At 45.9% G+C, this 22766-nt stretch overlaps 4 protein-coding genes across 4 annotated transcripts; 2 read left to right on the top strand and 2 right to left on the bottom strand.

Moving 5' to 3' along the window:
* Positions 1-697: 697 nt before the first annotated feature.
* On the bottom strand, positions 698-2782 carry PAAG_05072 (serine palmitoyltransferase; the record flags this gene model as incomplete). The annotated part of the gene is made up of 5 exons (XM_002792890.2): positions 698-889; positions 1062-1553; positions 1636-2146; positions 2253-2353; positions 2552-2782. The coding sequence occupies 5 exons, from the start codon at positions 2780-2782 to the stop codon at positions 698-700; spliced, it is 1527 nt and encodes a 508-aa protein (XP_002792936.1).
* A 1102-nt stretch (positions 2783-3884) lies between these two features.
* PAAG_05071 (1,3-beta-glucan synthase component GLS1) lies at positions 3885-9739 on the bottom strand (the record flags this gene model as incomplete). Its single annotated transcript, XM_002792889.1, has 3 exons — positions 3885-4164; positions 4243-9516; positions 9597-9739. 3 exons carry the CDS (start codon positions 9737-9739, stop codon positions 3885-3887), a joined length of 5697 nt encoding a protein of 1898 aa, XP_002792935.1.
* Positions 9740-16526: 6787 nt separating this feature from the next.
* Positions 16527-18476, top strand: PAAG_05068 (1,3-beta-glucanosyltransferase gel4; the record flags this gene model as incomplete). Its single annotated transcript, XM_002792886.2, has 5 exons — positions 16527-16607; positions 16687-16724; positions 16860-16885; positions 16964-17722; positions 17791-18476. 5 exons carry the CDS (start codon positions 16527-16529, stop codon positions 18474-18476), a joined length of 1590 nt encoding a protein of 529 aa, XP_002792932.1.
* Positions 18477-19714: 1238 nt separating this feature from the next.
* Positions 19715-22292, top strand: PAAG_05067 (hypothetical protein; the record flags this gene model as incomplete). Its single annotated transcript, XM_015845461.1, has 2 exons — positions 19715-20880; positions 20957-22292. The coding sequence occupies 2 exons, from the start codon at positions 19715-19717 to the stop codon at positions 22290-22292; spliced, it is 2502 nt and encodes an 833-aa protein (XP_015699687.1).
* Positions 22293-22766: the final 474 nt, after the last annotated feature.

Below are 22766 nucleotides of genomic sequence, written 5' to 3'. Positions count from 1 at the left end.
AGGCTATTCCTTAGGTGAAAACCAATGGCTATCGTCCTATGTTTCCGTTATGGTGCCAACTCACTCACTCACCAGTGTCGCCCGACACCGGCCTCAGATGAGATGAAACGAAATCTTGGAAGAAAAACGGGCGGAACCAAGATAGACTTGGAGTGTGCTAGCGACTGACTGGCCGCTGAGGTTGCCTCACCCTACAGGTAGCAAAGTGGGTGTAAAGAATCAGTGTAAGAAGTTAAACACACGGGGTTTTGCGCATGAATATCACAGAATCTCGAGGAAGGGGGAAGGCCCAAAAAGTAGCGAAGATAAGTTAAGCTGATCAGCAAAAACAGGGATGAAGCAGCTTTTGTACCAAGTCACAACCCCACAGCGGCGTAATGGAAAGTAGCAGGCAACGTAGAGAAAGTTGGAAGGAGAAGATGGTAGGTTAATATTACATTATTAAATAACAATAACAGCACTGAATGCAATCAAAAAAGCGCACCCCTCTCTCTTCCTTTTTGAATACAAAATAGAAAGAGTGAAGACAAAACCAAATATACACAAGAGAATGGAAGAAGAAGAAGAAGAAGAAGAAGAAAATTAATTAAAAAGTAAAGGAAGAATCCAAAAGCCCCAAGATCCCCATCAAACACCCGTCTTCAAATAAAAAAAATAAAAAATAAAGCCCACTACGAGAGAACGCAGCAACGGCATTTCATCGTCTTTGTCTTAGAACCTTCGTAATGGCATGCCGGATTATGGTGCCCGCTTTCTCGACCTCCTTCCGCGATAAGCCCGTTGTCAAACACACTTTTAGGGCTGGAGGTGCTGGAGATGCTATTTGTTTGGGAACCACGTCGTCCTCAACAGACTTCAGGCGTGTAATGAGGACGCCGTTGGCTAGGGCCTGAGTGCAAATATTGGTTAGAGGAGACCTCACAATTAAAGCACAACACACCAAAAATATAAATAAATAATAAATAGAGAAATAATAAATAATTAATAATTAATAATAAACAATAAACAAAACAAAATAAAACCTAAATTTGACACAATGCACAAAGAGAGTGAGAACATACCTCATCAACAACATCCTGCAACACCGCCTCCTGTTCCTCAATGGAAAGACTCCTGGCCGCTACAACACTGGGCTTCAACACGAGGAACATAACCGGATTCTCTGGCACCGACGAGCAGTATACATGTTCACTTCGCTGATCCACCTGCGACCACATCACTTTGATATTCTCCCGCAGCTGAGAGATAAGGTCCGGATTATTCTGCAACATAGCCAATGATTCACTGGCCGTCGTAGCCAGCAGGGCGGGCAGTGCAGCGGAGAAACAATAGGCGCTGGCAGAGATGCGCTGATGGTGAACAATCTCTTCTGAGCCAGCACAGAAGCCACCACCAGCAATAAAAGGTCCGGCTAGAGACCCGACGATCATGTCGACTTCGGTAGCGTCGACGTTTTGATGTTCTGTGATTCCGCGGCCGGTACGTCCAAGGACGCCAAAGGAGGAGGTTTCATCGAGGATTAGACGGAATTTGTAGCGCAGTTTTAGTTCGATCTGTTAAGCGATTAGTTGTTTGTTCTGGCGTTGATGGTACGGAAAAAACTAATAGAGAGAAAGGAAAGAAATAAAGACGAACAATTGCTGGCAAGTCCACCATATCCCCCCGATTCTCAAAAATTGCTTCAGTAATAATAAACCGTCTAGTCAGTGGCTTTTTCGCCTGCTCCTTCGTAATTTTGCTCAATACCCGCTCTAAATCCTGCATGTCATTATGTTCATACCAGCGAACTACGCTACGTGAAATCTGAATACCCTTCCGAATCGCATAATTTACCCCTTTATCCGCAACAATGATATCCCCGCGCTTGGAGAAGGATGGGATAACACTGGATATCGTGGAAAATGCTTGCGAGTAGACAATACAAGCTGGCACACCCAGCGAGGCGGCTATATCCGCTTCCGTACGCATGTGGACATCCTGAGTTCCGTAGAACCCGGGAGGTCCGCAGGGGCCAACGCCGTAGGTGCGGAGTGTTTGTATGGCTTTCTCCTTCAGGGTCTCATTGGCTACGAAGTTGTAGAAATTGGCACATGCGAGATTAGTCACGGTACGGCCGTTTGTGAGTTTGGATTTGGCACCTGTTGCACTGTTTGTTTTGAAATCGAAACGACGTTAGTAGAACTGGATTTCAAAAGGGTCTCACCCAAGTTTACGTTTTAACTTCAATTGCGAACAGAGGAAATATAACATACCCAGTAAGCACAACGCGCTTCTCAACCTCAGACTCATCCAGAAGTGAAGGGGGGGGAACAAGCGGCTCGGGCGTCCAGTCCTCAACCAAATCGTCGATTTCCTACAGATTCATCAATTCAGCTCCAGTTAGCAAAAGTTCATCTCTCAATTTGAACATCCCATAAAATTCCCCATCTTCACTATTTCTCCATCTCTCTCCATCCAACTCCACACAAATCCGGCCACCCGCCAGGGCCCAAAAAAAAAAAAAAAAAAAAAAAAGACGCAGAGAAGAGCTCTAAAAGGAACCACCACTCACCTCCTCCGATAAGGGCACGAAATTCGGCTTAGTCGAATACTTAGGTGCAAGCAGGTACCTCACAGCGAAGAGAAACAGGAATAACTCGACAGCAGAGCGGACGGGGTCATTCTGATACGACGACTTGACATAGCGGAGGAAGATAGCGGAGCCCGGCACGCGTTGGAATTGGTTGCTGAGTTCGTGGAGGTTCTCGAGGAAGAGGCGCTGAGTTTCGTGCAGATCCATCATGTCATGTTATTATTTTTATCGTTCGTGAAATAATTCAGGGAGGGGAGAAGAGGGGGTTTCTGAGGGGGGGTAAAGCGGCGGGCATGCGATGATGGAATTAGGCAACAAGTATTAAAACAGATAAAGGGAGGGAAGAGGCGAAGAGAGGAGGCACTGTAGGTGAGAGATGCGAAGTGAGGTTTAATTGATTGATTCGGCCTGGTAAGGGGGGTATTGAGAGTATAAATAGGTCTGTGGTGACGAAGGTTTGTTGTATGTTGCTGGAAGTTGTTGATTTGGAGTTGCTCCTCCTGTTTCTTTGTTCCAGTATCGACTGCTGGCGATGGAGCCTTTTTTGCCAGGTAGAGTCAGTCCCAACCAAAATTTGTAAGGAAAATTCACGTGATTTAAATGTTTCGGAGCTGCCATCTCAGTGAAATGCCTCACTCTAACAGAGATGAAAATTGAAGAGAGATATTCCTTGTAATAAAATGGAAATAACAAGAAGCTTATTTTAATCGAAAAGTTTCTCTAACTACATCTACAACAGAATTGATATTTAGTGCAAATATTAAGATGATGCCTTTTAAAACCCTCAAATGAGAAAAGTGGAAATGTGTATCATCATTAATAGAGAGCTATGTGAAAAGAAAGCAAGAAAGAAAGAAAAGGAGAAATGAAATTAGAGAAGAAAAAAAGAGAAGGAAAAGTAAAAGAAAACACATTATAAAATGTCCCTCTTGATCAAAGTCAAGTCAAGCAAAAGTGAAGTCAGCCACCCATAGAAAAACGAAAAGAAATATTAAAAAGAAACTAGAACCCCCTACATGCGAATTCAGAAAACCCCGAGTGTGTATAGGAGCAATCGTTCTCTCTGTTATCAGTTTGTACAATACATTCGATTCGATTCGGCAGTTTCTCAAGGATCTTTGAGAGTTGTGTGTAATATAACGAAGGAAAAAAGAAAAAAAAGAGTTAGTAGAGAAAGAAAAGTAAAAGAAGAACGCCTCAAAAATGCAATCACCCCTAACAATTTCAAACATTCGTCTTTCTCGAAACCCACCCCTCTATCAACCCACCTATCCCCCACTCTCTAATAGTCTTCCCCCAAACTAAAACAACCTCACAACCTCGCATTACCGGTCTTCGTTGCATCAGTGACACCCCGTAATGCCAACCCCGTCAACTCAGAAGTAGTATCATTATTATTCAATCCAGTGGGCTGGAGCAGGTTCATCGGGATAGATGGCAATGGTGAGAGGAAGCGGCTCGCAACGATGGGCCCAACGATAAGCGCAAGGAAGATGACGAGCATAACAAAGTAGAGGATCGCGAAGCGGATGACTCTTCTCTTCCTCAATTTGGATTGTTTCATGGAGTAGATTGGTGGGCGGATTTGACGGCTGTTGTTGTTTAATATGATCAGTTAAAGGTTTGGTTCCAAGCGGGAGAAGAAGAGGGGAGTGGGAAGGAGAACATACCTAGGCCTCAACCAAAACAGCATAACGGAATGTCCCTTATCCACATACGGGATACAGAGCGGCGGCAACATGAAAAACAAAAGCACATGTCCCAAAATGAAATCCGCAGAAAACATGCCCAATTCCGTAATCTTGCACAGAAACTCTCGACCGGGCTGAGACATCGAATGCCAACCCATGCTATACCATTTGCCTGTCCACCACGCAATGTTCGACGTATCCTGTCTGAACTCTCTAGTCAAAGCAAGCGAAATGATTAACTTGTAGATAAATCGCTGGATGGCAGTAACCGCAATCATCCCGAGAAGTGCTTTAGCAAACACCCATCCTTCAAGGAAGAACATGACTTCAAAGAAGGCCATAAGCATCACGACAGCAACACCATGGGCAATAGCAGCGAGTACAGAGCCGAATTTCTTGCAGCACATGCTCAATACAGGACCCATACAGCAAGCCATCGCGAAGAGAACTGCAAGTAAGCCTGCGTTGACAGCTATGGGAGCGAAGGCAATAATTGCAAGTCGAATTATAGAGTTGGTTGGCTTTGCTTCATCTTCCTTAACTCCAGTCTGCGCATTGATGAACAGATATGGAATCAAAGTAACGACAACGAGGACAAGGGGCCCAACAATCTCACTAAAAAAGATATTCGTGAATTGTGCCCGCGGGGCATCACCAGATAACTTCTCAGACGGCGAGCCAAGGACTTTCCGCTTATAACCCGTGATCCGAGTACGAGAGAGTCGGCAAAAGGCAATCCAGGAAGACGCGTGGGATCGGGAGTTGCCCCGAGAAAGCCAGCGGAGGTAGTCGCGGTAGTCGATGAAGAAATCATTCCAGGCAAACTGATGAGGGTTGAACAAGAATGGCGAGATGCAAAGAGCAAGCAGAGAAGCCCAGAAGTAAAGCAACCATCCAGTCCAGACAGTTAGAGTTCCGAAGAGCAGCATCATCAGCAATCGGGAACCAAAGTAAATCGATGGACCAGCGAAGCGGGAGTAAAGAACACCAAATGGAATACGAGCAGTAGCAAACCCACGTCCAGTGCCGATATATCTTGCACCCCCAAATGACAGATTGTTATGCAACGAGTTCGCATATATTTGGCAAACGAACACTTCGAAAAAAGGAGACAGGGATCCAAAGTGTTTCGCAAGACGGGTGATGGCACGCCAGGATCCGCGCTCGGTAAGTTCCTGAACAACAAGCGGCAGGAAGGAGAGCAAGAAGACGATACAGATCGAAGCAGTACAGCGCTGAACCCACTCTTGGATGGGTATTGTGTCCGCGCAACCCGTTGGCAAAATAGGATCGGTGATGGGAACTCCCTTCTTAACAATACAAGGAATAGTTTCATGCTTCAAAGCGCCGAGATTAATCAAGCAAATCATGAACATCTGGACCGAAAGCATAATGAACAAATTGTTGATATGGAAACCCGGATGTGCGTAGTAGAAGGACAAGAAGCGATCGAGCGGCAATTGGGTGCCCAGGTAGTAATACTCTCGAGACAACATCTGTTCTCCCATACCAGTACCAATTTTAGTGGTAAAGTTGAGCACGGAGCCAAAGCCAAGATCACGACCTTTCCCGCATTGATAGTATTCGCAGTGTTTGATGCGACCACCACGAAGAAGCGCATTCATTCCAGCGTAGATATCCTCGTTAAGATGCAAACCCTTTTGTGCCTTGGAAACACCACCGCGAGTAGTCATGAAAACACCATTGAGGAAATCAGGATGACCATAGTGAAGCTTGCCACCTATTTGAGCCAAGGTACGGGCAAAGAGAGTACCGAAAGTCTGTTCCTTGCCTGCAGCAACGTCACCAAGCATGCCAATATTTTCCGAAAATATGTATTCACGAGCGCCAAGAATGGCCACGGGGTTGGTTTTCGACGGCGGGAGTCCAGGAACGTATGGTGAAACATTGTCAGTATTCATCTCTTCGAACTCGGCTAAAACACTGCGAATCTTGAGGCATTCCTCTAAATAGTTGTCCTGGTTAGCATCGATGAGCTGGATATATTCGCCGCGGTAGAAAATAATCGCATGGTTCTGGTTGTCAGATTTCCCATCTCCAAGAATTGGATTACCAGAGAGCTGGACTCTGAACTTGGGTCGTCGCAATCCATTTTCCATTATCTCAGAATGACCGTCGATCAGGGCAGAATACAGTCTCGGCTCCTCACCCTCGTTGGCAGGTGGCTCTTCATCCAGGTATGAAATTTGAAGATCTGGGTAAGCTCTGAGCAAGAACTCGGTGTTCTCACGTTCCTCCTTGTTGAATTTCGCATACCTTTGCATAGAAACCACAATCCTAAACTTGCGACGAGCCATCCGTTCCAGTTCCCGTTCGAGCTTTTCTGAGTTTGCACCGAACATTTGAACAACTTCAGGATTTTCTACACGATACAGAAGCTTGATGGCACGGCTGTAGTTCATAAAACCAGAAATGGTACGGTACAGGGTTTGCGAACGAAGTGAAGCCCATATACGAGTGCGAAGAGTATATTCGGGAGCCGCAGATTTGAAACCAATGCAGTAGAAAGGCAGATCATCAATCTTGCTTTTCGCAGCGTCCTTTTCATTCTTCTCCTCTCCGTTAAATTGAGATGTTTCATCTGCCAAAATCTTCGTATCCTTGACAAAGCAGTCCCATTCGTGTGGGTGGAGTTGTTTGAGGTACTCAAGCAGCGTAACACGGGAGTAAGGCTCATCCTCGCGAATGATCTCACGCAGAGATAGGAGAATCTTTTCGCTGTAGTGAGGAATGAGGACGGTAAATGTCGGCATATTGTCCACTGGCACTGGTTCGGGGATCGGAGTGGATAGCGATTGGGCAAAAAAGGAGATACGACGTTCGGCTTCGCTCTGAGTTGGGAAAAATTCGGTCTTGAAGGAATGGTCTTCTTGTGAGACAAAGAACGTAGGGGCCCGCAGTGTCCGTTTGCCTTCCTGTTCTGAGGGGACCTGGTGGTAGAGCAGTTTCTGGACATGATCGATAGCCAGCAGGTGTTCCCGATACATCGAAATAACAATTGCGTTCCAAACCTGAGATATGAGGACCTTGGGTTTATACTTGATTTCCATGTCGGTCGTAGCAAGAACTTTAGAGTAGATACGCTTGGGTAGGCGAGAGAAAATATTCCTCCAGGGCGTCCAGATAGATACACCGAGATAGAACGAGCGAGCAACAGAGAAGATGGCATTCAGAATAATGTACCACATGTACGTATCAAGGAAGAACAAACTCAGGTCGGTGAAAAACATAAGACCAAGCAGAATCTTAGGCTGTTGTTTGCAAAGAACATCTCGCGAGGCCCCAAAGAGAGCATCGCCAGCGCACTTGCTGATCCTCATTTGCGACAAGATTCGGATCGGATCACGGAAGGAGAGTGTGAGGAAGAAGTAAGACTCAGCAAGCTTAGCCCCAAAGACACAAACCCACAAGCCGTATGACATCCACATGTCATTTCCATGAAGCCTAGGATAGCTAGCAGTGAAAGTTTGGCTGGCGACATATTTGCGAGAATTTTTGGTAAGATAACTACCAAAGAGTCCACCAAGCGGCATAATGGAGAACATGAAAAATGTCAATAAGTTGAAGAAGAACGACACAATACCGAGTATGTGGGCGATTTTGTTATCCTGGTTTACCCCAAAGACATACACAGCAGGACCGACGTTGATAATGAAAATGCCGATAAGGAAGATGAGGCGTTTTGTCAAATGCTGCGCACCAGTCCAAGCTCGAGGAACGTAGGCCCATTCGCATATTGTTGCGAAGATCATGATAAAGGTAGCAACAGCACCACCAAGTCCAGAAGCAGTCCATCTCGCAGCAGCCGTGGGTTGAGTGTTTTCCCTCTGTTTGTAGTTCCTTGTATACAGAGTCGGGGAATTGAAGGCGGTGTAGAACCAGAAAGCACCAACGTGGATAACCCAAACACGATTAAAGTTAACCATCATATGGAACCATGAGCGAGTTTCCTTGTAAGTTTTGAAAAAAACCTTTTTCCAGTTGACATCTTTGAGTTTCTGGTATCGTTCAGCGGGGGGAATATCCACGATACGAGATTTGTCGTTCATCACAATCCGTTCGATTCCTTCTGGGTACCAGAAAAGCTGGTTAATATCATCGTAGCCAATGATTTTGTTATGATCACGTTCCCGCCGTACGTATTTGCCATCGAAAATTTCATATCCCTGGTCACGACAGTACTGATACAGAGGGGTGATAATTTCATTGAGGTAGGTGAATTCTTCGACAGGTTCAACGCGATTCTGACATTCAGGGGAGTGGTAGAAGTCATCGGCGCACTTGAAGATAAAGCAGAGGGCTTCAGGCATGAACCGGACTTGATTGGCTTCACCCCAGCAAAGCAAATACAAAGCGATCTGACGGGCACGCTCGTGCTGTGACATGCGGTTCATCCGTGTTTTCCAGCGGTATTCTGCAGCTTCCAGACTGTTGTCCCCTTCTAGATCAGCGAGAGTCTGTTCTTCGTTCTGAGGCCCGCCACCAGCAGCTTTTTTGGCGGCCTTGCGGGCTTTTCGGGTTTTACGACTGGCCTTGCCCAGGTTCATGTTGGCGAATCCTACCGCATCATCCAAATCCAGATGAGCGGCAAAATACCAACGACGGTAGTTTGCATTGTCACCACCGATATAATCTGCATGGAGTGACAAAAGAGCCTGGTTGGGAGTCATGCGAGAAGCGCGAGAATCAAGCAAAGTCATAAAATGGTCATACATGTTTCGCATGCTATCACGTTGGAACCCGAATTTGTTAACCAAATCCAAGAAGATGTCTTCGATCTCCTCCTTGGAGAGTGGAATTTGAGAATCGGAAGTCCAAGCGGGATATGGCTCTCGTGATCGTTGGCCTGCAGGAAGGGCGTTGCCGTAATCATACCCATAGACAGGGGTGGAAGCACCAGAAGATCTATTTACACTATAGGAGATCTGAGAAGAGGGAGGACGGTATCCACGCCCACCCATCTGACTGTCGTTGTAGCTGTTGTACCGCTCGTCACCACGGCCATAGTAGTCCATATCCGCAGCACGAGCAGTCTCTGATCTCATAGTGAAATCACTGAAAGTTTCTGAATCTTCTTCAGAATCATGACCCCTGCGACGTCCCTGCTGTGGGCCATATTGATAGCCTGCAGCCCCTTGATCGTAGTACTGATCATTGTAGTATTCGTCCTCGTAACCCTGGTGGTTATTGTCATAGTAGCCATCCTGCGGCTGGTATGAGTTGTCCCCATTACTATAAGGGAAAAGAATAAAAGAGGAAAAGGGTATATGTTAGTCCTTTGTATCCAGATATGTTGTGGAGGCAAGACTCACTACCCTCTGTTGTCATAGTACCCATCGTGCTGGGAATAGTCATTCTGGTCGTAATATCCGTCTTGGTAGTAGGCGTCCGCCTGGGGATTATGGCCATAGCCATCATCATACCCATTCCGGCCACCTTGCGGGTGGGCCGACATGGTTAAACGGACAATTCAAATTTCTCGACTGTAGGGCGGCAATAGATGCAACTTGGTCAGCCAATTTGAATTTCCAACCACGCAATCAGCTAATCGAATCCCTCCCAAGCAAGAAGAAAGCTTACGTTATAATATTATCATACCCATTAACTCTGATGTCAAAAAGCAAGGAAAATCCGTCGACAGAAAAAGCAAAAGAAAGATATTCCTGGTAGTTAACGGTCGTGGTGTACTCGCAAATCGATTGTCAAACGAAAGTAAACAAAGCCAGCGAAGCAAAGCAAACAGCAAGAGCAACGCAACGCAACACAAAGATGAGACCGCGAGGATTTCCTGCTTTTATTTCTCTTCTTCCTTCGACGGGCTATATAGGAGAGAGGTGTAGCTCGTAATTGGAAACCGGATAAGAGAGAGTTGACGGTCGAAACCGATTCGAGAGAGTGATGTGAGGAGGAAGGGGTGGGTGGTCAACACGCCAGGTAAAAGGGACAACGGTTCCAGGGGGTGGGACCTAACAAGCGATTGATGATGCAAAGAATGCAGCAACAAGATACGGGAATTGGGGGAGGGAGGAGGAGGAGGAGGAGGAGGAAGAAGGATAAACAAGAAGACGAAAGAAGAAGACGTTTGTATCCCCTTTCGATATTATTATTTGTTGTGAAACGAGTGAAGTTGTGGTTACGCAGCCAATAGTGCAGGCCTCAGACGAGGAAGGTACGGTCGCAGCAGCAACAGCAACGACAGGAGGCGGCACAGGCAAAATGATCTGCCAAGCGTGGCACTCCGGTATTAGAATGTGTCAGGGCTGCTTGGCTCTCACGACCCTCCTGGTTACCCGTTGAACGAGTGAGAAAGGTAAACAGAGAGAGAGGGAGAGAGACAAAACCGAAAGGAAGACAAAAAGAGAGTGTGGTCAAGAAACATAAAATAAAATAAAAGTTGGTGGTCGCAGCGAAGGCGAAAGGAGGAGGAGGAGAAGAGAGAGGACGCGGGAAGTGAAAAAAAAGAAACATCTGCAACAAAACTGACATACACAAGAACAACCAGACAGAACATTAATACCAAGTAAGGGATTGACAGAATCAGCCAATAATGGGCTCAGGCACGGAGGTATTATTCACAGGTATTCCCAGGTATTTCCCGAGTACGTAACTTTCAGGTAAATTAAACAGGTTATGCGGATGTTTTTCTGCCGTGGCTGGGCCCTATACAGCTGGGGTGGCTGCATGCAGCGGAACAGAACAGGGAGTAACATCTTACGCCTCCTACGCTCTCTCCGCCCCCTCCCTTGGCCTGGTGACAAGAAAATACCCCCCCCTTCCCCCAACTCCTTCATCAAGCACCACTCGAAAATAGAAGAAAGTTGCATCTCCAAACGTTACCCATATCCAAACTGTATCTCGTACCGTCTCTAGGTACCAAAGTTACCAGTAACCACTCGCTGTGTCGTACCATACCGTCAATCGTAGTGCCAACTTTAACCAAGGCGGAGACAGCAAGCCAAGCCCTGCCAGCCAATCTCTTCCCCCTTGGTCCTTAACACCATGCCTAAATCGCAATTGGGCACCTGGACAACCTGGTGAACCACCTGGGCCCACCCAAGAGGCTGCCCCTGCCCCGGCGGACAACCCCCAAGTCCGGTGCAGTCTACCGAAGTATTTTTGACCCACATACGAACCAGGGCCCAAGGGTCATGCCTAAAAGGCATTGCTCCCTTCCGAGAAGTTCCAGGAAATGTTCGTTTTGGTATTACTCCAAAAAAACAAGAAATATAATACAGACAAATGTCAAGAGAGGTACCTAATCTTGGCTTCTCTTTTTTTTTTTTCTTTTCCATTTTTTGGGCCCCCCTCGACAATCATATGCGAAGTTTTCTTGTTCCTGAATCAATAATTTATAATTTGCAGCCGATTCAGGCAACTGTTAACGGGCTTAAATGGTATCAGAAATCGAAGACCAAATTTAAAATACCCCAGACCCCTCGGCCTCCTGTTGCCCAATGCTTTACGGAATTTTATACTTCCCGTCAAATCTTATTATTATGTCCTTAAGACTCCAAACCCTTGAACTTTGAACTAATACATAGTGAGAGGCGAAGAAAGAATAATTTTAATGTTCTTGTTTCAGTTGAACAGTAGGAACCTGGGCATTCAAATCCTAACATTTCACTGACACAGCTGCATCAGACATTAACCTCCATGTAAGCTGTTAAATTACAAGATAGCTTACAATAAATACTTCGCCACCTTGGTTCTTTCGTCGACAATTCGGCTGACGTACTTCCATGGATATCAACACTGTGTAATATTTTGGAGGGTAAGAATTTACTTAGCTTAAACAAGAAATACGATTCACTTGGCTTCAAATTCAATTTAATAAGATGTTCTTTGTATTCAAGCATTGCATCTGCAACCAGCAGCTCAATTGCCCAAAAGAAAAAATATAAATATATATATATATATATAAAATAAAAAATAAAAAATAAAAAAAGGGACAGAATCAAAGAAAAAGGGGTAAGCACCATCTGCATATCTAGGATATATGCCATGGTGTCAAGGACATCCCAGCCAACGGTTCCTAGGTATCGCAAAACCTGAGCCGATTCATTTTAACGCTTGAGCACATCCGTTGGATCGTTCTGATATCAATGCTGGACAGCACTCTCTCCTGTAACCCCAGATTTTACCCCAAAAGCTCTCGGATGCCCGGAACAAGAGACAAAAATTAAAGCGAGATGAAAATATTTTAGCTTCCATCAATATATTATTATTGAAGACATGTATATTCACGCAAGGCAAGTCGCAACGTATCCCAACGTTTTCACTTGTCTCTTCTGAACTACTCAAGGCGGCCTCCCAGTCAGATGTTCTCCCGTTCTAGATCCGCAAGCAGACGCCCTGCGGATGCCTAACGCCTGAGTTCTGACGTAGCAACTCAAAAATAAAGAAAGAAAAAGAAGAAGAAAAAGCAATACTAAAGCGCAGGGCAATGTGGATGGCGCTGAGTGGTCCTTCCAGAACATCTGTAGAGTACCTGCATTGAGGCGATGCAGCGGAGTCCCCGCCTGTTCATTCTACTCGTGGGGCTGGGACTGTGGTGGGATGAGACTGAAGATCGCGGGATAATTGTATTTGAGTGTGCTGTATCTTGGATCGTTGCTGATAAACTTGAATTGGACAGAAAGGCGGAAGGAAATTTATATTTTGTTATGTTGTGTCCGGTTCTGCATTCCCGAAGAAAGCGGTATGTTATACCGAAGAAGAGATATCTCAGATATATCGACGGAGTGATCGAGACTTCTCCGATATCAATCAATAATTATACTAACTTAATTACATTAGTTAACTAGTTAACTAGTTAACTAGTTATCTCTCAGTCATAACATTATGTCATTAACTAACGTTGTTAGTTGATGTATTTTATCACCTGCTCAGTCATACCACCAACTCAGCCACTGTGTAACCACGATACTAATTTGCTATGGGAAATTACCTTGTTGTGTTTGACTTAGAGGGTAGTCTCTCATACTAAATTAGTGTGATGGTACAAAGTGGCCGAGCATATGGTGAAATACGTTCCGCTTGAATTACCCCCAGTCATCTTAGTATAATTACAATACGGAGTACATACGCCTCCGCCCCAGGGTTCCAGTTGAACTTGGCGGCCCACTCATTTAACTATATAAAATAAACGCAGCTTAAGTGCTCAGTATTAGTGAACAATACGGCTATTCTAATCACGATAACTCTCTATTTTTTTCGGTTTTAGAACTCTCTTAGCTAAGTTTTAAGAGAACGTCACTTTGCACATCTCTAAATCTCTAATCAGCCTCAATGCCTTTAGCACCAGGGTTAGGGTAGGTTATGGATATATTAGGTCAGGATCAGAGGTTAGGATTGGATTAGTTAAGGGTAAGGACCTGAAAATATGATAAAGCATTGCCATCAAGCGCATATAGGATGTGTATGTAGTTTTAATGGGAGGGCGTCATGATCGCATAAACCTCACCGAAGGTTTTTACCGCACAACTTTAAAATCACGTTCAACTGTCCGCCTCTCCGCCCCTCCAACCCGTCATGTAACATATTATTCCTCATCTGAACGGGGTTGGTAGGAAAGAATAATATTCCGGGATACATTCAAGGAACTTCCGAAATAAAAGGACTTGGGATGATCGGTATCACTCATCCCCAGTCCCAGAGATATAGAGCCCTTGTTCCTAATCCTGCTTTGTCCCGGTCGGGGGTAATATTGAATGATGATGATCCTGTTTTAGATTTCTGACCAACAGGAGAAACTGGCGGACGGGTTTTGCGCTTACAGGTTGAACAAGGTAAGGTAGTTAAAATATAATGATGGATGCGACAGTGACAGCTAAAGTATCAGTGAATACCACGTCCACCATAGTCACGTGTCATCCCCCATATATTTAGGTAGGTCTCGGCTACTTTATACACAATGAGTAAGGGGCGTTTGATTAATAAAAGTAACATAACTATTTGTGCACAGGAGGTATGCAACATATGTAATAAGAGCATGATGAAGGTAAGGTGTATATTTTATCTTAAGAAGAACGTTATAGAATATGAACATATGAAAATGTATATATGAGTAGCATTTCTATGGGAATTTTTCCATCGGCATAAGGATGAGATACGGTTGAGATATCATGAGATAAATTAGCATGTCACAGTCCACAGTCAGAGATTCTTTAGGCGGGAGCATTTCAGGGGAGAAATGTATATGAATGGTATATAGGTCATATATTATCACTACCTCAAGTCAATTGCGGAAGAAAAGAAAGGGAAAAAAAGATACGAGAGGATACAAGGGGAAAAGCTTGTCTTGATGCTTGTAGAACTGGCGTCGGATGACTGTGAGCGCTCTTTTGAAACCTGAAAGTTGGACTCGAAAAGGCTTAGTTATTTCTATTAATGTCACATCAGGCATGAGGGGAAATTGAAGCACATGCAATACTTGATATCCACAATATCAGTTCCAACTTTCCATATGGAATGAAATGGGTGTGACATATGCATATCTGTCTGTCCAGTTTATATGGGGGGCATACGGATAGTAGGAGAGATATAATGCTGACAAAAAGCTTCTTCTCGATATACATTCGGGAACAACCTTTGGGAAATTTTACTCCGTACTTTATCCAGAATTAACATTTGATAGAAAACATGGAACATCCCGGAGCATCCCGTAACCTACGTCATACTCTGTAAACTTACCAGAATCCCAGAATTCCCTCAACAGGTAAACTGTAAATAGACTGAGGCATATACCCAGCAAACCACCACGGAGAAAATAAGGGTGGTACTTGTTCAGATGCTTCTGCAGACAAAGAAATACATCCCCCTTTTCCCTGAAGGATACATAAATAATAAATCTTTAACAAATGTCTCTCCATTCCTCTAGACCATTCCCGCTTCGGCCGTGGCAGTGGCAGTGCACTCTGGCGCTCAATTTTTTTTTAAACCCACAACTTCTCCCAATCATCACCGGTGTGGTCAGTGGCAAGCAGAACAAGAGGATCGAACCTCGCCAACAGCTGAATAACTTTTTAGCAGTGGCAAGAACAGAGATCCATCCGGAAAAGTTATACACTGCAGGCCGCGGGATGGTAGCTGCTGTGCTTGCTGGTTGCTGCGAGAAAGCGTAGATCAGATCGACGGGCTTATGAGGGGGGATGAAATTTACCTCAGGTGGCTGATGGCAAGAAGCGGTTCGTTCTGGCCAGTCAGGGACTCGGGGTTGACATTATATGAATGATATTTCAGTTGTTGGGAGGCGGGTTGTTTCGGTAAGGGAGCGGCGGATTCCAATGGATTATTATCATTATCATTTTATGTAGAGGAGATAACTACCAAGAAGGCTAACTAACTAACTAGTTAGTTACTTCTTTAGCAAACCATAGGAGAGCAATGCTCAAACCCCCCTTTTTGCCTTGAGTGTCTCAAGTACTGGATTATTGGGATTTTCCATTGGACGATGATGGTTCGCAGAGGCATACGTACAACCAACAAACCCATGTTCAACGGCGGGCGTGTCATTCGCCCGGCTGCAGCGATGCACACACAGATCATCATATCATCCTCCCCTCTAGTTTTAGCCACAGGGGGGTTCCTTTGCTGACTAAGGGGCCCCGTCCGTCCCCTTTCCCTGGGTTCTTGCCGCCAGTGTGGCCAGCGCCGTTGGCATCAACTCCCGGGTCATTTGTGCACAACGATGAGAAGGTTGTTGTTGATGCGTTCTTTTTCTTAACTTTATTCTTTCGACTTTTTTCTTCATCTTCACCGAGTCTCTCGTTCCTTCCTTCTCTGTTTCCCTATTCTCTATTATCTATCGCTCCTTCTCTTCCTCAGTCTCTCGTTCCAAGGGCTCCTCCCCAAGGTTGTTGTCTCTTTCCCCTTTTTGCGTTCTCTCTGGATATCAGATCTCATCTTCCCTCCTTCCCCTTTTAATTTTCAATAGCTATTATTATTTTTTTTTTTTTTTTATAGTCATCTCAGGTGCAACTTCCTCGACTCCCTCATCGACTCCCTCATCGACTCCCTTCCACTTCGCTCTTGTTTATGTAAACTACATCCGACTGTCCTGCTCTACTTTTAATTCTAAACCTACTCTAACCTCTCCAACCTCTCCAACCTCTCTCCTTCACCTGTCTCCGTTGTCTTTTCCTTGATTAAAAGCTTCGCTGCATGTATAACATACAGTTTCTGCAGCTGCTTCTATCAATTGCAATTGCTATTCGGCTGGTTCCTGACCTTTAATTGCAACTATGAAGTTCGCCTCTGTCCTGGCGGGCGCGGCTCTCGCGGGCACTGCGTTCGCGGCTGACCTGGATCCTATTGTCATCAAGGTATTTAGATAGTTTATCTACCTGTCAGCACACGTTTGGTGCCTTGTATTGTCTAACAGAGGGCCTCCTATGACTCTAGGGTTCCAAATTCTTCTACAAAACCAATGGCACCGAATTGTGAGTTATTCATTCCGGGGGTATGTATATATATTACTATATATATATATATATATGTGTGTGTGTGTGTGTGTGTGTGTGTGTGTGTGTGTCTGTGTGTGTGGACGTGACTTTGCTGACTGAACCATTTGCCAGTTTCATGCGCGGTGTTGCATACCAACGTGAGCTTCAACCCACAAATTACTTAATAGTTAAAGGTTTCCCCAAGAGGACCACCACTGACATCTTCTCTCATACAGAGGAAATTTCCAGCAATGGTACCACCAGCGAAAACGGCTACAAGGACCCCCTGGCCAACGCTGAGGCTTGCAAACGTGATGTTCCCCTCCTCCAAGAACTCAGGACAAACACCATCAGGGTGTACGCCATTAACCCCAAGGAAGATCACAAAGTGTGCATGGATCTCCTCCAAAAAGCTGGCATTTACGTCGTTGCAGATCTGTCAGAGCCAAACCTCTCCATCAACCGTGACGACCCAAAATGGGACGACGATCTCTATGCCCGCTACACAGCCGTCATCGATACCCTTGCCCCTTACTCAAACGTCCTGGGCTTCTTCGCCGGGAACGAAGTTTCCAACAACAAGACCAACACCCAAGCCAGTGCATTCGTCAAGGCTGCCGTTCGCGACTCAAAGGCCTATATCAAGAAGAAGGGCTATCGTGAAATTGGTGTCGGCTATGCTACCAACGACGACGCTGATATCCGTCAGGATATGTCTAATTACTTCAACTGCAATAACCGTGCTGAGTCTATTGACTTCTGGGGTTACAATATCTATTCGTGGTGTGGTGACTCTAGCTTCAAGGAGTCCGGATACGATGTCGTCGTGAAGGAGTTCTCAAGCTACTCTGTCCCCGTCTTCTTTGCTGAGTATGGTTGCAACGTCGTTCGCCCACGCAAGTTCACTGAGGTTGCTGCTCTCTATGGCCCCCAGATGACTCCCGTTGTCAGCGGAGGTATCGTCTACATGTATTTCCAGGAGGATAACAACTACGGTATGCCCTTTTTCCTCTGGTAACCCCATATTCTTCGTCGTGGTCAGCAAAATTAACGAAAGAAATAGGTCTGGTCGATATCAGCGGCAACACCGCCAAAGGCCGCACCGACTTCAAGAATCTTAAGGACCAAATGTCCAAAGTCAACCCCAAAGGCGTCAACATGAACGACTACAAGGTTGAAAACACTGAACTCCGAACCTGCCCTGCCATTGGCTCCTCATGGAAAGCTAACCGCTCCCTCCCCCCAACCCCAAACAAATATCTATGTGGCTGCATGGTCAAGTCTCTCTCATGCATTGCTAAAGACTCTATCGATACGGAAGAACTGGGCGATAAATTCAACACAGTCTGCGGTCTAGGCAAGGGCGTCTGCGACGGTATCTCCATCGAACCCGAAAATGGCGTCTATGGTGCCTACAGCATGTGTAACCCGCGCGAAAAGCTCTCCTTTGCCTTCGACTCTTATTACCAGCAGCAGGTAAAGGCTGGGAACGGTGATAGCGCGTGTGACTTTAAGGGAGCTGCTCAGAGACAGAAGCCCACTCAGGCGACTGGGACTTGTGGGGATTTAATGAAGCAGGCTGGTGCGAATGGGAAAGGGACTGTTACGTCTGGACCGGGCGGGCCGGCAGGGACGTCGAAGGGGGCTGCCAGTGTTGGGGCTGTGCCAGCGGTAGATTTTGGAATGGTTAGGGTTGGCGCCGGGGTTGTGGCGGGGGTTATTGCTGGGATGAGTATTTTGTTGTTGTAAGAGAGATGGTGTTTCTGTTTCTCTTTCGTTTTAGTCTTGTTTTTGTATTTTCGGGAGTTGAGGTATTTATATAGGTGAGATGGAGGGGATGTGATTGTGTCCTCGAATGCGTTGAGGTGAACCTTTGTTTTCAGAATAATTATTCTTTTTTAGGTTGCTTCTCTTTTTTTTTTCTCTTTCACTTTTTTCTTCCTTTTTTTCCTTTCTCTTTCAGAGTTGGATAATTAGTTTTTTTTTGCATAGGTAATGCAGGTCTGTTGTTATCTTTCACTTTTTACTCTATATTATTTACTCTATTTTAATCGTTCTTGCGGTTCGTTTACGTTGCGCTGTGGTTGGAGGTGTATGGATGAGATAGGAGAAAGCAGGCAGAAGCAAAGAGTCTACTCCATACTGATGCGGTAGGAAATTGGGATGGTTGAATTGACTGACATATATATAGCATAGGCATTTCACAGGTAAGGGTTATGGTTCGCAAATATATCCTAGCTTCTTTTCCCATGGATACTGTTGATTTGATTCCCTTGGAAATATGTCAGTCGGTCATAGAGCGGCTGAAGGTGTTTACGAAGTAACCACCGCACAACTCAGGTAGAAGGGAGAATGTTTCTTGAAATTCATATGATATTTATTCTCTGTAGAACACATGCGAATCATCCAGGTTTCTTATATAATGAAAATGTGTATAAAGTAACTAACTAGTTAGTAACAAACAGCATTAGTTAACTTAAGCATATAGTTAAACCAGTGCTTCTCTACGCACGAGTGACGTCAAAGAGTTTGCTGGTGGGAGGGAGGTTTAAATAAAAGTTAAGTGGGTTGGTTGGTTAGTCAACTAGTTACCCGGTCAACCAGGGTCAAACAATATCCCCCGTCTCAAACCATGCAACGCTCTATGGGCCACAAGCACGGAAGAGAGACAATGATGAAGATATAAGAATTCGACGAGGAATAACGGGAAGAGAGGAGGAGGTAGATTTTGTTTATTTGTATTACACGAGAGCTCTTGGTAAGTCAGAGACAAATTCCTACGACACAGATGCAAAAACGTTCTGCACTAACCATCTATCAACCATCTATCTATCCACCCATCAGGAGCTCGCGAACCAAATAGCGTCGCTTTATTTTGTTCCAGACATCTCCACTTGTCGAAATCCGTACAGTACAGTCCAGGTTACAAAAACCTGCTGGAAAAGGCAATTTGTGTACTTATACTTTGCATCCACAGCACGCACGAAATGGCTCGACTCAATCGCGTACCGCCAACGGTCTTGGAGATCCGGGAAGATTCCGACGCTGACACCCACACGAAGACCCAGAAGACTCTGGCGACGAGGAGGCGGAAAAATACCACCACGAGCTCAAGTACAGCCAGCGGACGGACATTAAGGCCATTGGGCACAATGCGGAGCCTTCCTGGGGCGCATACCAATGCCAATGCCAATGCCAATGCCAATACTAATGCCACTGCCACTGCCAACTCCAACTCAAAATCACAACGCGATGAAGATGAAGACAAAGACGACGATGATGACAGCTCCCCCCGTGCTCCCACACAAACACCAAGAATGCGTCAACGACGACAATTGGGACACAGCCGTGCCAATTCGCTTCTCATGCCGTTTCCGGCAGCGACTCATAGGTATGATGGGCTGACGGCTGGGAGGGGCTGGGGGGATGTGGAGAATGCGCCGTCGCCGGGGGAATGGGAGGAATATAAACATGGGGTTGGGAGGAAGGGGGGGAAAGAGATGGAGGTGAGGAAAGGGGATGTACGGGGGACTGGGGAGAGGGGCGTGACGGGGGTAAAGGGTGGGGAGGTTAGGGGAAAGCATGCGTGGAGAGAGGCTGAGAGGGTTGGGTCGGAGAGTGAAGAAGATGGGAATGAGGAAGAAGAAAACGAGGATGAAAGAGATGACGAATTTGACTCCCTGATTGATTTTATTGTTGGGGATGATGAGGATATCAGTTACTTTGAGGAGTCTTCGTGTCAGGAGGATAGTGATGAAGAGGATGAGGAAGAAGTGTCCAACAAACGCCGCATGTCTCCCAGGAAGCTTTTTAGGGGAACAAGGCCCACATCCACAACAATAAAAGACACAGGGGCTGGTGGAAATAACACCAATTACAACACTACTGCTTGTGACTGCAGTATAGCTACAGTGAATGCAAATGTGGCTGGGGATGGGGGTGTGTTGGATGAATCTAACAAACCACAACCATCACCCCCTTTGTTTGAGAACAGCAGGAAGGGAGAGGATGGCGATGCTAATGAGGAATCAGGAATTCTATCTGCTCCAAAAAGCTTCGATATGAAGCCCCCTCCAGTGTCTCCTACAAAGTCAAACTTACCGAAGAAGCGCAGGGATATTGATCCCAAAGCTCCTAGAGACAATATGGAAGCGTAAGATACTTTATCCCCCCAAACCCCTATTTTCTCGAAACCACCAGCAGCTAATTAGATACATGAATGCGTATAGCTCTCCGCCTAACTCTCGATCGCCCTTCAACAATCCAAAAGACCCAGAAAAAGTCCAGAGTGGAGCGAACTTCATAACTCCTCCATCCAGCCCTTCAAAGCCTCGCCTCCAATCTCCTTCCAAAACCAAAAATCGCATCCCACCAACCCCCCATCGACCCAGCATAGACGCTTTTTGGAGCCAAGATATCATCAACTCGTGGAACGACCAGTACTCCCCACGAAAAACGAAGACACCTCGCACAGGTTTGCGAAAATACCAGCCTTTCTCGGATGACGAAGATTACGATGGTGATCAGGGAATGGCAGGCAGGAGCAGCGGGTCAAGTTCACCAGCTTCATCTCCTCCAAAGAGTCCTATCAAAGGTTCCCCGGTGAAGAAAATCTCAGTCGCAGCAACAGCTGCTGCACAGCGGCTACTTGCTGCTAAGAAGAAAGAATTCGATCAAAAGAAGGAAACCATGGCGGAGGAGTTTCTCAAAGCACTCGATGATTGTGTTACGGGTGGTGAAATTCAGAAACTTGCCGCGGCTGCTGGTGGGGTGAAGATTGTGTGGAGCAAGAAACTCAATACCACAGCCGGAAGGGCGAATTGGAAACGTGAAATGCTCAAACGGGACAGGTTACCTGCCCAGTCCACGCATCAAGCGACGGCTTCATGGCTGTCAGCTTCCGGACACGGAGACAATGCTCCCAATGCTCCTCCCAGTGGCAGCAGCAAAGCAGCACCTAACGCTTACACCGCTACATTTTCAAATAACGCCGACAAAATCCCTCCCACCCCCTCCCTTCTCGCCCCCATCCGCCACCACGCCACCATCGAACTCGCCTCCAAAATTATCGACAGCGAAGACCGCCTCCTGAACACTCTTGCCCACGAGTACTGCCACCTAGCCAACTTCATCATCTCCAACGTGCGCAACAATCCACACGGAGCCAGTTTTAAGCAGTGGGCCGCTAAGTGCGAGAAAGCGCTGAGTGAGCATCCCGTTTATGGCTGGGGAGCTGGTGGGAATGGTAAGGTGCGCATCCGTATCACGACGAAACATTCCTATGTTATTCACTATAAGTATTTGTGGTGTTGTGTGGAGTGTGGGTTTGAGTATGGGAGACATTCGAGGAGTATTGATGTGAAGAAGAGCCGGTGTGGGGAGTGTAGGGTTGGCGCGCTGGTGCAGGTTCGACCGAAACCCAGGGGGGGAGGGGAGAAGAAAAACGCGGTTGGTGATGTGGCCGTAAAGGGCGTGGGCAAAGGGTTGGGAATGGGAATAGGGGCGATAAATCGGGCTGTTGATGGGGTTACTGGGTCTATGGCGAATATTCATTTAGAGGTGTAGTTTGTGCAGGAGAATGGATGTTTGGTGGGGATTCGTTGTGGAGCGAATTGGATTCGATCGAGTGCTAGGATGTCAGTCTATTCTTTTGCATGGGCTTTTGTGCACGGGACAGACTAGTTGGATGATCTACACTCTATGTGATGGATGTATGGAACGCAGTTCTCAATTTCCCTTTGATTGTTGTTGAGTTGAAGGTGTAAGATGGATCTCGGTGTACAGGATGTTTTTGTACGGTGCAATGCGAAAGGAACTAAGGAGATCTGATGGGTGGATGGATTTGCGCTTTTTTATATCTCACTCTCTTTGATCAATTATCAACTGTTGGTTTTCTTTGATACCGTTACCCCCATCCACAATGTCATATCATAACTATGAGAATCGTCATGTCAGCATAAGCCTCTTCACACGTCTACATGTCATGTATGTTATGACATATGTACCACTCCCGCCCCTAACCAAGAAAATAACAAGCCG

Source organism: Paracoccidioides lutzii, assembly GCF_000150705.2.
Source record: "Paracoccidioides lutzii Pb01 unplaced genomic scaffold supercont2.13, whole genome shotgun sequence".
NCBI lineage: Eukaryota > Fungi > Ascomycota > Eurotiomycetes > Onygenales > Ajellomycetaceae > Paracoccidioides > Paracoccidioides lutzii.
The sequence above is the reverse complement of the archived record's forward strand: the minus strand, read 5'-3'. Positions and strand labels throughout refer to the sequence as shown.